Below are 14,118 nucleotides of genomic sequence, written 5' to 3'. Positions count from 1 at the left end.
TAGCGTCATTATGAATTACTGATTAGGGAAATGATAACAGCTATTCCTTGCGCCGTAACGTATGGAGAAGTGAACATCTTGTTGGAATTTAGCTTTTAAGTAAATATAAACTGAACTTGTCAGTTCACTAGTTGGATATCGTTGGTCTTTTGCGAAGAACTATTCTTAATAAAGTTTTATGGATCTGTTAGCAATATTGTTTCGTATGAGATCACAAAATTTCACAGTTACTGTATATGGTAGCTAAAATTTTACTACGACTGCATAAACTGCTTATGGTACGGTCGAATGATCTAAACTGTGTTTCTAGTGTATGTAGAGATATTTTTGTATGTATATGAGTCATGAAGCTATATACAAAACTATACTGAATTTTAACAATCCGATATTTTCTTAAAACCAAGCAAACACATCTTGTACCTACGTCAGCAGTACAAAGATAGAAATGACATTAATGGTAAGTAGATGGTTATGAGAGATGCTTTTTCTTTAGTAACTGTGAAAGAGCAAAGGCTAGGTTATATATGCATGTATATGAATACGTGGTGTCTATTCTTTCGGACATGTCCGAAGGAGCAGAAACCCACGTGGAATCAGCAGCTGTAATACGTATTATGTAAACTGAAGATGGAAGGGAGATAGGAAATGAAAGTGAAGGAACTCTTTGTACTAGCTGCGTCGGGACTTTCTGCAGTCAGTGGCGACGAGTAAAAATGAGTGCCAGATCAAACCCGGGACTCCCGGATTAGTGTCGATGTCCGGTGTGCCGGCCAGCCTGTGGATGGTTTTTCAGGCGGTTTTCCGTCTACCTCGGCGAATGCGGGCTAGTTCCCCTTATTCCGCCTCAGTTACACCATGTCGGCGATTGCTGTGCAAACACCGTTTCCACGTACGCATGCACCATTAATTATTCTACCACGCAAACACTTGTGGTTACACTCGTCTGGTATGAGACGTTCCCGTGGAGGGGCGGGGATGGGGGGGGGGGGGTTCCACTGGGTGCGGAACCGCACAATAACCCTGGGTTCGGTGTGGGGCGGCGGTGGGGTGGGCGGACTGCTGTGGCCTGTTGTGGGGTTGTGAACCACTGAGGGCTATGGCGGGACGAAGCCTCTTCGTCGTTTCTAGGTCTCCGTTTTAATACATAGATACACCCCTCGGCCGACCCAGATTCGCACCTACCGCAACCTATCCCCAGTCCGCGTCCATGTCCCCTTTGTCCGAAAGAACACGCCACGGATTCACATACGTGATTCGCCTGGAAAGGCTATGAAACCACCACCTTCGGTGCCAATACACAGTTACGTCCAACTTCCTGTGGGAATCTCAAAGTATCAAGCAAAGAGTACATGGACGGGAACTGCGAATAGGCTACACGTGAATGTGGGTCGACCGAGGGGCGTACCAAGAGAGCCGGCGTAATTACTATAAACACTCTGTCCGGCTTGTGCTGTGGTTAATGCAACTGACTAGCAAGCGGGAGATCCTGGGCTCTAATCCCGGTCCGCACACATTTTCACTTGTCTGCACTGTCTCCGCGTAAAGTTCCGGTGCAGCTAATATTATGAACTCCCTCCATTTCCTTTACTGTCTCCTCCCCCCTTTTCACTTTCAATTTACGTGAGATATTCATGCTTAGTGAGTGTCACGGATTGTGTTTCCAGGTTGACTTTTTCACTCGGCAGCGGCGTGTGGTCTGTTCTGTTGAACTTCCTGTCGGATTAAAACTGTGTTACGATCCGGGGTTCGAACCGGGAACCTTGCCTTATGTGGAGAGTGCTCTTAACGGCTGAACTACCCAGGCAGGATTGAGCATCAGTCGTCACAGGAGAACTTACGTGAAGTTTGGAATGTTAGAGACAGGTACTAATACGTGACGCTGTGAGATGAGTCTGAGGCGAATCGTCAGATGTTCCTGTATAGCTCACTCCGTAAGTGTATTGGCGGGGAAAGGCAAGGTTCTGGGTCCGAGTCCGGGTCTGACATGTAGTTTTAATCTGCCAGGAAATTTCATGATGTGTACGTTTGCCGCCTCCGTTGTGGTAAAGATAATATGCTTGTGATTGTCGAGCCTTGAAAAGGATGAACTTGTGATGGCGACTGAGTGTGGGTTCTTTGTTGTGTTGCAGCGCTGAAGCCTGGCGAGATCCACGAGCCCTTTCTGCCCTTCCTGGAAACGCTGAAGGTGTCGCAAGTACTGCTAGATGTAAGTATGCTTCCTCGCCTTATTAGCCAACAATATGCAAACATCTCTGACAGTACAAAGACACGCGAAACAGTAAGTTAGATCGTCCAACCACTCAGATTTTCGTGATGCTTTGCCAGAAACGTATGCCTATATCTTTTCGCTTTGCGCAGTTAAGTGGATTTATTAAAGATGTAGTTTCGAGTTGTGGGAAAGTGATACTCTCACATGTTTAGATCAGGAGCAAATGAGACATACGTGGCGGGACGTGGGGCACTGCAGCGCGAGTTTTCGTGGTTGGAGGTTTTTGTACTAGTGCGCGAGTTGTGGCGCAGGCCAGGACGACACTGTACCACGGCTTCCGCTTGAAACTGAAGTGTCTCTCTCGGGCACTGAGAATCCCCCAACTGAAGAATCCGGGACACCTCGACCTCACGGTGAAACACAAGACAGCACTTCATCGTCGACACCTCTTAATACCTCCATGGACGTGCTTCTGTTTCAATGACTGGACCTTACTTCAGCTATGTTTACATCTGCACTCGTCAAGCCGCCTTACTCTGTGTGGCGGAGCGTACCTCTTGTGCCAGGAAGTTACGTTTCCCCTTTCCTTGTCCCATTCGTCAATGCTGCGTGGGAAGAAAAGGCTGCCGACAAACTTACGTACGAGATCTCATTCTCTGGATTTTTTATCGACGTGGTCATTTCTCGAGATGCATGTCGGAGGAATGAATGTATTGGCAACTCTTCTTTGGACCTACACTCTATGAATTATAACAGTAACCGTGTTACACAACGCATCTCTTGTAGCATCTGCCACTGGAGGTTTTTTGAGCGCCTCTGTTAACTTTCTCACGGGTAGTAACTGCCGCTCTTCTTTGTATCTTCTCTGTCTCTTCTGTTAATCGCGCTTGGTAAGGGTCCCTGACTGGTGAACTGTACTGAAGAATACATTTCCTTAAGATTGTCCCAATGACACTCAGTCTGGGATCTGCTTTGCCGACAATTTATTTCATACGGTCATTTCACTTTGTTACTGCGGATGGTAGCACTCCTAGGTATTTTACTGTTGTTGTTTCCAGTGATTTGTCACGAATAGCGTTATTGAACAGTAATGAATCTCATCGCATATTCAAACATAATGTGTTAAATTTGTTTAAGTTCACAGTGAAGTGTCAACCCTTTTCCTGCCAATCCCTGCAGTTGCTAAACATCGCCGACAATTTTCCCAATTAAGTTTTTACATCTACATATGTAATGCTAGTTCTATGTCTTTTATATACACCTCTCTCTCTCCGTTTTTAAAATATACACAAAAAGAAGCTGCCGATCCAGTTTTCCTTCACTTCCAGTTGGTAATGGATATTACAGCCTTCAGAGTAGAAAGATTTCCACATACGCTCGTAAACCCCGTGGAACTGACTCCGGTTCAAACGGAAGCGCTTTAGTGAACTGAATTGTTGTCAGAAAAAGCAGGCTTCAGAGCGAATTGAGTCGAGTTTTTCTCGTGTTCGTGTTGTATCCGCTTTTCCATTCTGATTTCTTCCTTTTTTTAATTGTTATCCAATAACATTTCCTCATAAAAATCCTTCTCTGTACTAGGATCTGTGGGTGCAGACACTGCTTCAGAAGAGAAAAAAGCAGTGTAAGCAATGGTTAGGAAACTGTCCCTCCCACTCGCGCCCGTTGCTCTGCCCTCCGTAGTCGTCTGTGTCCCAGGGTGCGCCTGGTCTTCTGCTCATTACGCTTCCATAACTACGTGCGAGGGCGTGCTGAAAAATAATGCCTCTGAGTTTTTTTAGGTGAAAACTTTTAAAGCATTTTGAGGAGAATAAACATCATTAACATTCAACATCTTCATTGTTCATGTCTACATCTCTGCAGTCCTCTGCCGCTGGAGCGTTCCGAATTGTAGAGCGTAACATGGCGGTGTGTAACGTAACTATGTCGGTGCCTAAGAAACAGCGTGCTGTAATCGAGTTTCGAATTGGAAGAGTTCGTCCACAGGTGGAACATGCTCTCCATCAGCTTGACAGTGCCAGATCACGCACGAATGCTACGACGTCTGCAACAGTCCGACATCTTCGGTTCACTGCCATCGTTCATCCTCCGTACAGTCCCGACTTGGCCCCATCCGGTTTTCATCTCTTTCCAACACTTAAAGAACAACTTCGAGTACTTCACTTTGATAGTGATGAAGCGGTGCATGCAAAGATGAGGTTGTGACTCCGTCAGCAAAGGGAAGCATTTCAGAGTGACGGTTTCAAAACACTGGTCTCTCGTTGGGAGAAATGCGTTAGTTGCCAGAGCCTATGTTGAGAAGTAAATACACTACTGGCCATTAAAATTGCTACACCACGAAGATGACGGGCTACAGACGAGAAATTTAACCGACAGGAAGAAGATGCTGTGATATGCAAATGATTAGCTTTCCAGAGCATTCACACAAGGTTGGCGCCGGTGGCGACACGTACAACGTGCTGACACGAGGAAAGTTTCCAACCGATTTCTCAGACACAAACAGCAGTTGACCGGCGTTGCCTGGTGAAACGTTGTTGTGATGCGTCGTGTGAGGAGGAGAAATGCGTACCATCACGTTTCCGACTTTGATAAAGGTCGGATTGTAGCCTATCGCGATTGCGGTTTATCGTATCGCGACATTGCTGCTCGCGTTGGTCGAGATCCAATGACTGTTAGCAGAATATGGAATCGGTGGGTTCAGGAGGGTAATACGGAACGCCGTGCTGGATCCCAACGGCCTCGTATCACTAGCAGTCGAGATGACAGGCATCTTATCCGCATCAACGGATCGTGCAGCCACGTCTCGATCCCTGAGTCAACAGATGAGGACGTTTGCAAGACAACAGCCATCTGCACGAACAGTTGACGACGTTTGCAGCAGCATGGACTATCAGCTCGGAGACCACGGCTGCGGTTACCCTTGACGCCTGCGATGGTGTACTCAACGACGAACCTGGGTGCACGAATGGCAAAACGTCATTTTTTCGGATGAATCGAGGTTCTGTTTACAGCATCATGATGGCCGCATGCGTGTTTTTGCGACATCGCGGTGAACGCACATTGGAAGCGTGTATTCGTCATCACCATACTGGCGTTATCACGCGGCGTGATGGTATGGGGTGGCATTGCTTACACGTCTCGGTCACCTCTTGTTCGCATTGACGGTACTTTGAACAGTGGACGTTACATTTCAGATGTGTTACGACCCGTGGCTCTACCCTTCATTCGATCCCTGCGAAACCCTACATTTCAGCACGATAATGCACGACCACATGTTACAGGTCCTGTACGGGCCTTTCTGGATACAGAAACTGTTCGACTGCTGCCCTGGCCAGCACATTCTCCAGATCTCTCACCAATTGAAAACATCTGGTCAATGGTGGCAGAGCAACTGGCTCGTCACAATACCCAGTCACTACTTTTGATGAACTGTGGTATAGTGTTGAAGCTGCATGGGCAACTGTACCTGTACACGCCATCCAAGCTGTTCCAGTTTTCATGCAGATTCGGAAACTACTTATGAAGTCATTTGTGTTTATAGGTTTAATATTGCTGTCTTTAACATTTCATACGTTCTTCTGTATGACGAGAACAGAATGAAAGTCGGTGCACCCAACTATTAAACGTGAATACACAACTCAGGAAACGTAGTGCGAAAGGGATTGCATATGGCAGTTGCACCGTTCAAAATACAATTGACGAAGTAGTCGTATTGACAAAGATATGAATGTACACTCCTGGAAATTGAAATAAGAACACCGTGAATTCATTGTCCCAGGAAGGGGAAACTTTATTGACACATTCCTGGGGTCAGATACATCACATGATCACACTGACAGAACCACAGGCACATAGACACAGGCAACAGAGCATGCACAATGTCGGCACTAGTACAGTGTATATCCACCTTTCGCAGCAATGCAGGCTGCTATTCTCCCATGGAGACGATCGTAGAGATGCTGGATGTAGTCCTGTGGAACGGCTTGCCATGCCATTTCCACCTGGCGCCTCAGTTGGACCAGCGTTCGTGCTGGACGTGCAGACCGCGTGAGTCGACGCTTCATCCAGTCCCAAACATGCTCAATGGGGGACAGATCCGGAGATCTTGCTGGCCAGGGTAGTTGACTTACACCTTCTAGAGCACGTTGGGTGGCACGGGATACATGCGGACGTGCATTGTCCTGTTGGAACAGCAAGTTCCCTTGCCGGTCTAGGAATGGTAGAACGATGGGTTCGATGACGGTTTGGATGTACCGTGCACTATTCAGTGTCCCCTCGACGATCACCAGTGGTGTACGGCCAGTGTAGGAGATCGCTCCCCACACCATGATGCCGGGTGTTGGCCCTGTGTGCCTCGGTCGTATGCAGTCCTGATTGTGGCGCTCACCTGCACGGCGCCAAACACGCATACGACCATCATTGGCACCAAGGCAGAAGCGACTCTCATCGCTGAAGACGACACGCCTCCATTCGTCCCTCCATTCACGCCTGTCGCGACCCCATTGGAGGCGGGCTGCACGATGTTGGGGCGTGAGCGGAAGACGGCCTAACGGTGTGCGGGACCGTAGCCCAGCTTCATGGAGACGGTTGCGAATGGTCCTCGCCGATACCCCAGGAGCAACAGTGTCCCTAATTTGCTGGGAAGTGGCGGTGCGGTCGACGGGCACGTGCACCTTCCGCCGACCACAGGCGACAACATCGATGTACTGTGGAGACCTCACGCCCCACGTGTTGAGCAATTCGGCGGTACGTCCACCCGGCCTCCCGCATGCCCACTATACGCCCTCGCTCAAAGTCCGTCAACTGCACATACGGTTCACGTCCACGCTGTCGCGGCATTCTACCAGTGTTAAAGACTGCGATGGAGCTCCGTATGCCACGGCAAACTGGCTGACACTGACGGCGGCGGTGCACAAATGCTGCGCAGCTAGCGCCATTCGACGGCCAACACCGCGGTTCCTGGTGTGTCCGCTGTGCCGTGCGTGTGATCATTGCTTGTACACCCCTCTCGCAGTGTCCGGAGCAAGTATGGTGGGTCTGACACACCGGTGTCAATGTGTTCTTTTTTCCATTTCCAGGAGTGTATTATACCACATTATGATCTGTGAAAAGCCGAAATACGTCTTGGCGTAAATAAATCTATGTAAAAATTAGCTGGTTGTTGTATATCTTCAAGTAATTTAATCCACACCTACGGAGCCCAACCACCATTCTCGTGGATAAATCAGTGTTGCATAATTTTCTTTATCGCATACCATAAGAGCTGGTCCAGAATAATACACAGGCTGTTGTTGCAGATCTGAGCGCTGTTAAATGTACGACATGCGTGTGTAATTTTTGACACCCATCTATAGTACAGGGAATATGTCAGAGTTCCGTTATAAAAGGCTACATGACTGGTTAAGTGTTCATAATGTAACAACTTGTAAAACAGATTGAAGTACATGCAAAGAAATTCAAGAGGGAGATAATGGAAATGCAGTATTTTGCGTAACGTACAGTCGTGAGCTCCGTACACACACCTAGTGTTCGTTCTCACTGCCTTCACTCAACAGATCCAACGTAGTGCAGCACAATTTTTATTTCTCCAAGAATACCTCAGCCTGTTCTTGTGTCGATCTTTCCTAATTATGCAGGCAACCCTCGCGCTTTCTGTGTTTGAAGCATTTGTATGCAGAAAGCGCTGCAGTTTTGTACGAGGTATCTCTTCTCTCTCGCGAGTGCAGTCAACATATTCCACGCACGAGATGTCGTATAAGATTTGTCCCCCTATGCAGTAGCGAGTTGTAGGCGACGCATAGAGATGGGTCGCACGCCCGAAGCCGTGAGAGGATCTTCTTCTGCCAGCATGACGTATAAAAATTCTCCCTGGAACACTGTTTTTCTTCTTGCACATCATACGAACTCAGAAGACAAGAGCAGTGCGTTTACGTTAGGTCGGTACGAAGAAGCGAGATAAGACGGTACTTGTGACCTTGACGCCGGAGTTCTGCGTCTGCAAAGTGCCTCTAGTAGGGAGATATTCAGGTGTTCGCCTGCGCTCCTGTTTCTTACGCTTTTACCTTGCGTCGTATCCTCCTGTCCCTCCACGATCAGAATTTCAAATTATCTGTCGATTGGCGACGCTCTTGGCGGCGATGGAGTAGTTTTTCAACCTATCTGCGCTCCATCGGTATTCTATTATCAATGCCCCAATCGATATAGTTAAATTGCCTGAACGAAGGCCAGCGGAATTAACGGCTTTAGTTGCAATTTGAAAATTTCGCTAGACTCCTGTAAATTTTTTGTTACGCTTATTTTTGTTAATCGCGAACCCTCAGTACTCCTGATATATTTTGTGACTAATTTTTATAAAATTTTATACAGTCCAGGAGTCTGGCTATTTGCACCTAATAGCCCCTACATTTTATACATCTGCTTCTGTGCCTTTCCTTTTCTTTTCACCTAGTACCGCTGTTTAATTAGTTCTTGCCCGAAATCTGTTTTATGCTATCAAGTTTTACAAGACTTCATGAGAGATTATTTTCTTTACTTTCCGAGTAAAAATTCTTATTTTAGCTCAGAAAATCACATTATTACAGCAGACTGTACGTAAAGTCGAAGTCAATTACTTAATCTTGTTTCTATCTTTCAGTCACCCTGCATTGCACTTCGTAGAGAAACTATTTTGAAAGTGTATATATGCGAATACTACGTGTTTTCCAGATTTGGCGTGCTTAATCTGGACACATTAAAAAATGTTTCCTTGTTTTACACTTTCATTACCCTTCACAGTTCCGTCTTGTGAGAGAAACTGCAGTGTTGAGAACAGAACCTCTGAGTATCTCAGTTTTCTGATTACTGTCCAGCGTTTTGTTTCCGTCTCAGACGCTACTCGTAACTGTTTTATTTCTAGGAGTGTGCAAGAAACAAGTTGACAATCGTGACGAGCCACAAATGTTTTTTACGAACACAGCATGACGTATTTCGCGGTTGCAAGCGTCATCTTCGGGTAGTTCCGGTTTCCACTTTACCAGCAGCGTATGCGCTGTCTTCCATCTGGGCGGTAACATATTAACATTACTGTCGCAGACACTAAAATTACGAAGTGCAGTTGAAAATCTCACTGGGAGAATTTTGGAGAAGGTCAACTAATTAAATACTTGCTTCTATTTTCTAGGTGCATTAAGATACCTCAACGAAGATGCTGTAAATCAGTCGTACAAGGAAGAGATTAGCGTTTAACGTACCGTCGACAACTAGGTCATTAGAGACGGAGCACAAGCTCGGGTTAGGGAAGGATAGGGAAGGAAAGCGGCTGTGCCCTTTCGAAGGAACCGACCCGGCATTTGCCTTACGAGGCTTAGGAAAATCACGGGAAACGAAAATCAGGGTGGCCGGGCGCGGATTTGAACAGTCGTCCTCCGGAATGCGATTCCAGTGCGCTGATCAATGCACCACCCACCTCGGTTAAATCAGTCGCGTGCTAGTGTTAGCTGGAAAACTCACCGTAGTAGAATAAGCTGCCTAATTGGAACGGTTTTCTTTCTTCGCGGTGATTGCCGCTATTCCTCCGCGAAGTGTGACAAACACATGCCGAGTTTCAGTGTGGTCTCTCTGCCGTTGATGAAGGCGAGAGAGAGGAGTAGTGAGAGAAACCTGGAGCCTGTTCATTGCGTACTCCGCTCACATCGTTGCAAGGAGACCGCCAAACGTTAAATCCCCATTCGAAGGGTGATCACCGCAATGTCTCGCGCGTGAGGTTTGTAATGTTGCCCAGGACAGTGGCGCCAAGTTTAGTGGTGAGTAAATGTGCGCCACCACGGAGACAGATGCGGATGCTGTAGATACGTTGAGGACGAGTACGACGCGACTCTGAGGGTTAAAACCTAGAAAAGCGCCGTGTAGTTCGTAAAAAATAATTTATAATATGTTATAAACTAATTTATGATAGGTTACGAATGTCAGATTTCTTAATAATAAGGAGTGGCAGTCCATTGTTCCCCAGGAGCGGAAACCAGACACTGGCGTCTAGTGCGAAGTCGGTGCTCTAAGTCACCCCAAGAGCGTTCCATTGGGTTCAGGTCGGGACTCTGAGCAAGGCAGTCCGTTTCAGGAATGCTACTGCCCACCCACGACTGCCTCACATGTTGTTGTTGTTGTGGTCTTCAGTCCTGAGACTGGTTTGATGCAGCTCTCCATGCTACTCTATCCTGTGCAAGCTTCTTCATCTCCCAGTACCTACTACAACCTACATCCTTCTGAATCTGCTTAGTGTATTCATCTCTTGGTCTCCCTCTACGATTTTTACCCTCCACGCTGCCCTCCAATGCTAAATTTGTGATCCCTTGATGCCTCAAAACATGTCCTACCAACCGATCCCTTCTTCTAGTCAAGTTGTGCCACAAACTTCTCTTCTCCCCAATCCTATTCAATACCTCCTCATTAGTTACGTGATCCACCCACCTTATCTTCAGCATTCTTCTGTAGCACCACATTTCAAAAGCTTCTATTCTCTTTTTGTCCATACTAGTTATCGTCCATGTTTCACTTCCATACATGGCTACACTCCATATAAATACTTTCAGAAACGACTTCCTGACACTTAAATCTATACTCGATGTTAACAAATTTCTCTTCTTCAGAAACGATTTCCTTGCCATTGCCAGTCTACATTTTATATCCTCTCTACTACGACCATCATCAGTTATTTTACTCCCTAAATAGCAAAACTCCTTTACTACTTTAAGTGTCTCATTTCCTAATCTAATTCCCTCAGCATCACCCGATTTAATTTGACTACATTCCATTATCCTCGTTTTGCTTTTGTTTATGTTCATCTTATATTCTATTTTCAAGTCCTTTGCTGTCTCTGACAGAATTACAGAGTCATCGGCGAACCTCAAAGTTTTTACTTCTTCTCCATGAATTTTAATACCTACTCCGAATTTTTCTTTTGTTTCCTTTACTGCTTGCTCAATATACAGATTGAATAACATCGGGGAGAGGCTACAACCCTGTCTCACTCCCTTCCCAACCACTGCTTCCCTTTCATGCCCGTCGACTCTTATAACTGCCATCTGGTTTCTGTGCAAATTGTAAATAGCCTTTCGCTCCCTGTATTTTACCCCTGCCACCTTTAGAATGTGAAAGAGAGTATTTCAGTCAACATTGTCAATAGCTTTCTCTAAGTCTACAAATGCCAGAAACGTAGGTTTGCCTTTTCTTAATCTTTCTTCTAAGATAAGTCGTAAGGTTAGTATTGCCTCACGTGTTCCAACATTCTACGGAATCCAAACTGATCTACCCTGAGGTCCGCTTCTACCAGTTTTTCCATTCGTCTGTAAAGAATTCGCGTTAGTATTTTGCAGCTGTGACTTATTAAACTGATAGTTCGGTAATTTTCACATCTGTCAACACCTGCTTTCTTTGGGATTGGAATTATTATATTCTTCTTGAAGTCTGTGGGTATTTCACCTGTCTCATACATCTTGCTCACCAGATGGTAGAGTTTTGTCAGGACTGGCTCTCCCAAGGCCGTCAGTAGTTCTAATGGAATGTTGTCTACTCCCGGGGCCTTGTTTCGACTCAGGTCTTTCAGTGCTCTGTCAAACTCTTCACGCAGTATCGTATCTCTCATTTCATCTTCATCTACATCCTCTTCTATTTCCATAATATTGTCCTCAAGTACGTCGCCCTTGTATAATCCCTCTATATACTCCTTGCACCTTTCTGCCTTCCCTTCTTTGCTTAGAACTGGGTTGCCATCTGAGCTCTTGATATTCGTACAAGTGGTTCTCTTCTCTCCAAAGGTCTCTTTAATTTTCCTGTTGGCAGTATCTATCTTACCCCTAGTGAGACAAGCCTCTACATCTTTACATTTACCCTCTAGCCATCCCTGCTTAGCCATTTTGCACTTCCTGTCGATCTCATTTCCGAGACGTTTGTATTCCTTTTTGCCTGCTTCATTTACTGGATTTTTATATTTTCTCCTTTCATCAATTAAATTCAATATTTCTTCTGTTACCCAAGGATTTCTATTAGCCCTCGTCTTTTTACCTACTTGATCGTCTGCTGCTTTCACTATTTCATCCCTCAGAGCTACCCATTCTTCTTCTACTGTATTTCTTTCCCCCATTCCTGTCAATTGTTCTCTTATGCTCTCCCTGAAACTCTCTACAACCTCTCGTTCTTTCAGTTTATCCAGGTCCCATCTCCTTAAATTCCCACCTTTTTGCAGTTTCTTCAGTTTCAATCTGCAGTTCATAACCGAGAGATTGTGGTCAGAATCCATATCTGCCTCTGGAAATGTTTTACAATTTAAAAACTGGTTCCTAAATCTGTGTCTTACCATTATATAATCTATCTGATACCTTTTAGTATCTCCAGGATTCTTCCAGGTATACAACCTTCTTTTATGATTCTTGAACCAAGTGTCAGCAATGATTAAGTTGTGCTCTGTGCAAAATTCTACAAGGCGGCTTCCTCTTTCATTTATTCCCCCCAATCCATATTCACCTACTATGTTTCCTTCTCTCCCTTTTCCTACTGACGAATTCCAGTCACCCATAACTATTAAATTTTCGTCTCCCTTCACTACCTGAATAATTTCTTTTATCTCGTCATACATTTCATCAATTTCTTCATCATCTGCAGAGCTAGTTGGCATATAAACTTGTACTACTGTAGTAGGCATGGGCTTTGTGTCTATCTTGGCCACAATAATGCGTTCACTATGCTGTTTGTAGTAGTTATCCCGCACTCCTATTTTTTTATTCATTATTAAACCTATTCCTGCATTACCTCTATTTGATTTTGTACTTATAACCCTGTAATCACCTGACCAAATGTCTTGTTCCTCCTGCCACCGAACTTCACTAATACCCATTATATCCAACTGTAACCTATCCATTTCCCTTTTTAAATTTTCTAACCTACCTGCCCGATTAAGGGATCTGCCATTCCACGCTCCGATCCGTAGAACGCCAGTTTTCTTTCTCCTGATAACGACGTCCTCTTGGGTAGTCCCCGCCCGGAGATCCGAATGGGGGACTATTTTACCCAAGAGGACGCCATCATCATTTAATCATACAGTAAAGCTGCATGTCCTCGGGAAAAATTACGGCTGTAGTTTCCCCTTGCTTTCAGCCGTTCGCAGTACCAGCACAGCAAGGCCGTTTTGGTTAATGTTACAAGGCCAGATCAGTCAATCATCCAGACTGTTGCCCCTGCAACTACTGAAAAGGCTGCTGCCCCTCTTCAGGAACCACATGTTTGTTTGGCCTCTCAACAGATACCCCTCCGTTGTGGTTGCACCTACGGTACGGCCATCTGTATCGCTGAGGCACGCAAGCCTCCCCACCAACGGCAAGGTCCATGGTTCATGGGGGGTCTGCCTCACATATGCTGATTTAAAACAGTGTGCGTTGTGATGCTGGTACAAGCAATAATCGTCCCAGAACTATTCGCCTACTGTACGCAGTTGGCCTCCTCAGTGTAATAAAACGATTTCATTTCCTTGTGCAGGTATCGTTTTCTTAAGCGTAAGCGACCATGCCTCAACCACGGAAACCACCCCCATAACGTAACACCGCCTCCTCCGTACTTCTCTGTGGGCACTACACAAGATGGCAGGTATCGTTCTCCAGCCATTCGCCAAACCCAAACCCTGTCATCACATTGCCACAGGATATAACATCCAGATCAGTCGTTTCCAGTCATCCGGTGTCCAGTGGCGTCTCTCTTTACACGTTCTCAATCGTCGCTTATCACTGACTACAGAAATGTGTGGCTTATGAGGAGTTGCTCGACTACTGAACTCCATTCTTTTTAACTTCCTACGCACAGCCAGTGTGCTAGCTGGAGTGGGGCTAGCACTTTGGAGCTCACGAGCAACTCCTTCTATTTATTCCAAGCGGTATTTTACACCTTCC

The 14,118-nt window shown here is 45.8% G+C and overlaps 1 protein-coding gene across 3 annotated transcripts in view; it reads left to right on the top strand.

Annotated features, from left to right (window-relative positions):
- The window catches only part of LOC124613966, a 520,281-nt gene that overhangs the window by 339,963 nt on the left and 166,200 nt on the right, over positions 1 to 14,118 (top strand). For all 3 annotated transcript variants that reach the window (XM_047142754.1, XM_047142753.1, XM_047142755.1), the window contains exon 3: positions 2,130 to 2,206. In XM_047142754.1, the coding sequence (XP_046998710.1) occupies positions 2,130 to 2,206 (77 nt within the window). The remainder of the gene's footprint in view (positions 1 to 2,129; positions 2,207 to 14,118) is intronic.

This window comes from Schistocerca americana, chromosome 4 (assembly GCF_021461395.2).
Source record: "Schistocerca americana isolate TAMUIC-IGC-003095 chromosome 4, iqSchAmer2.1, whole genome shotgun sequence".
Classification (NCBI taxonomy): Eukaryota; Metazoa; Arthropoda; class Insecta; order Orthoptera; family Acrididae; genus Schistocerca; species Schistocerca americana.
Note: the sequence above shows the minus strand (reverse complement) of the source record. Positions and strands in the feature narration are given on the sequence as shown.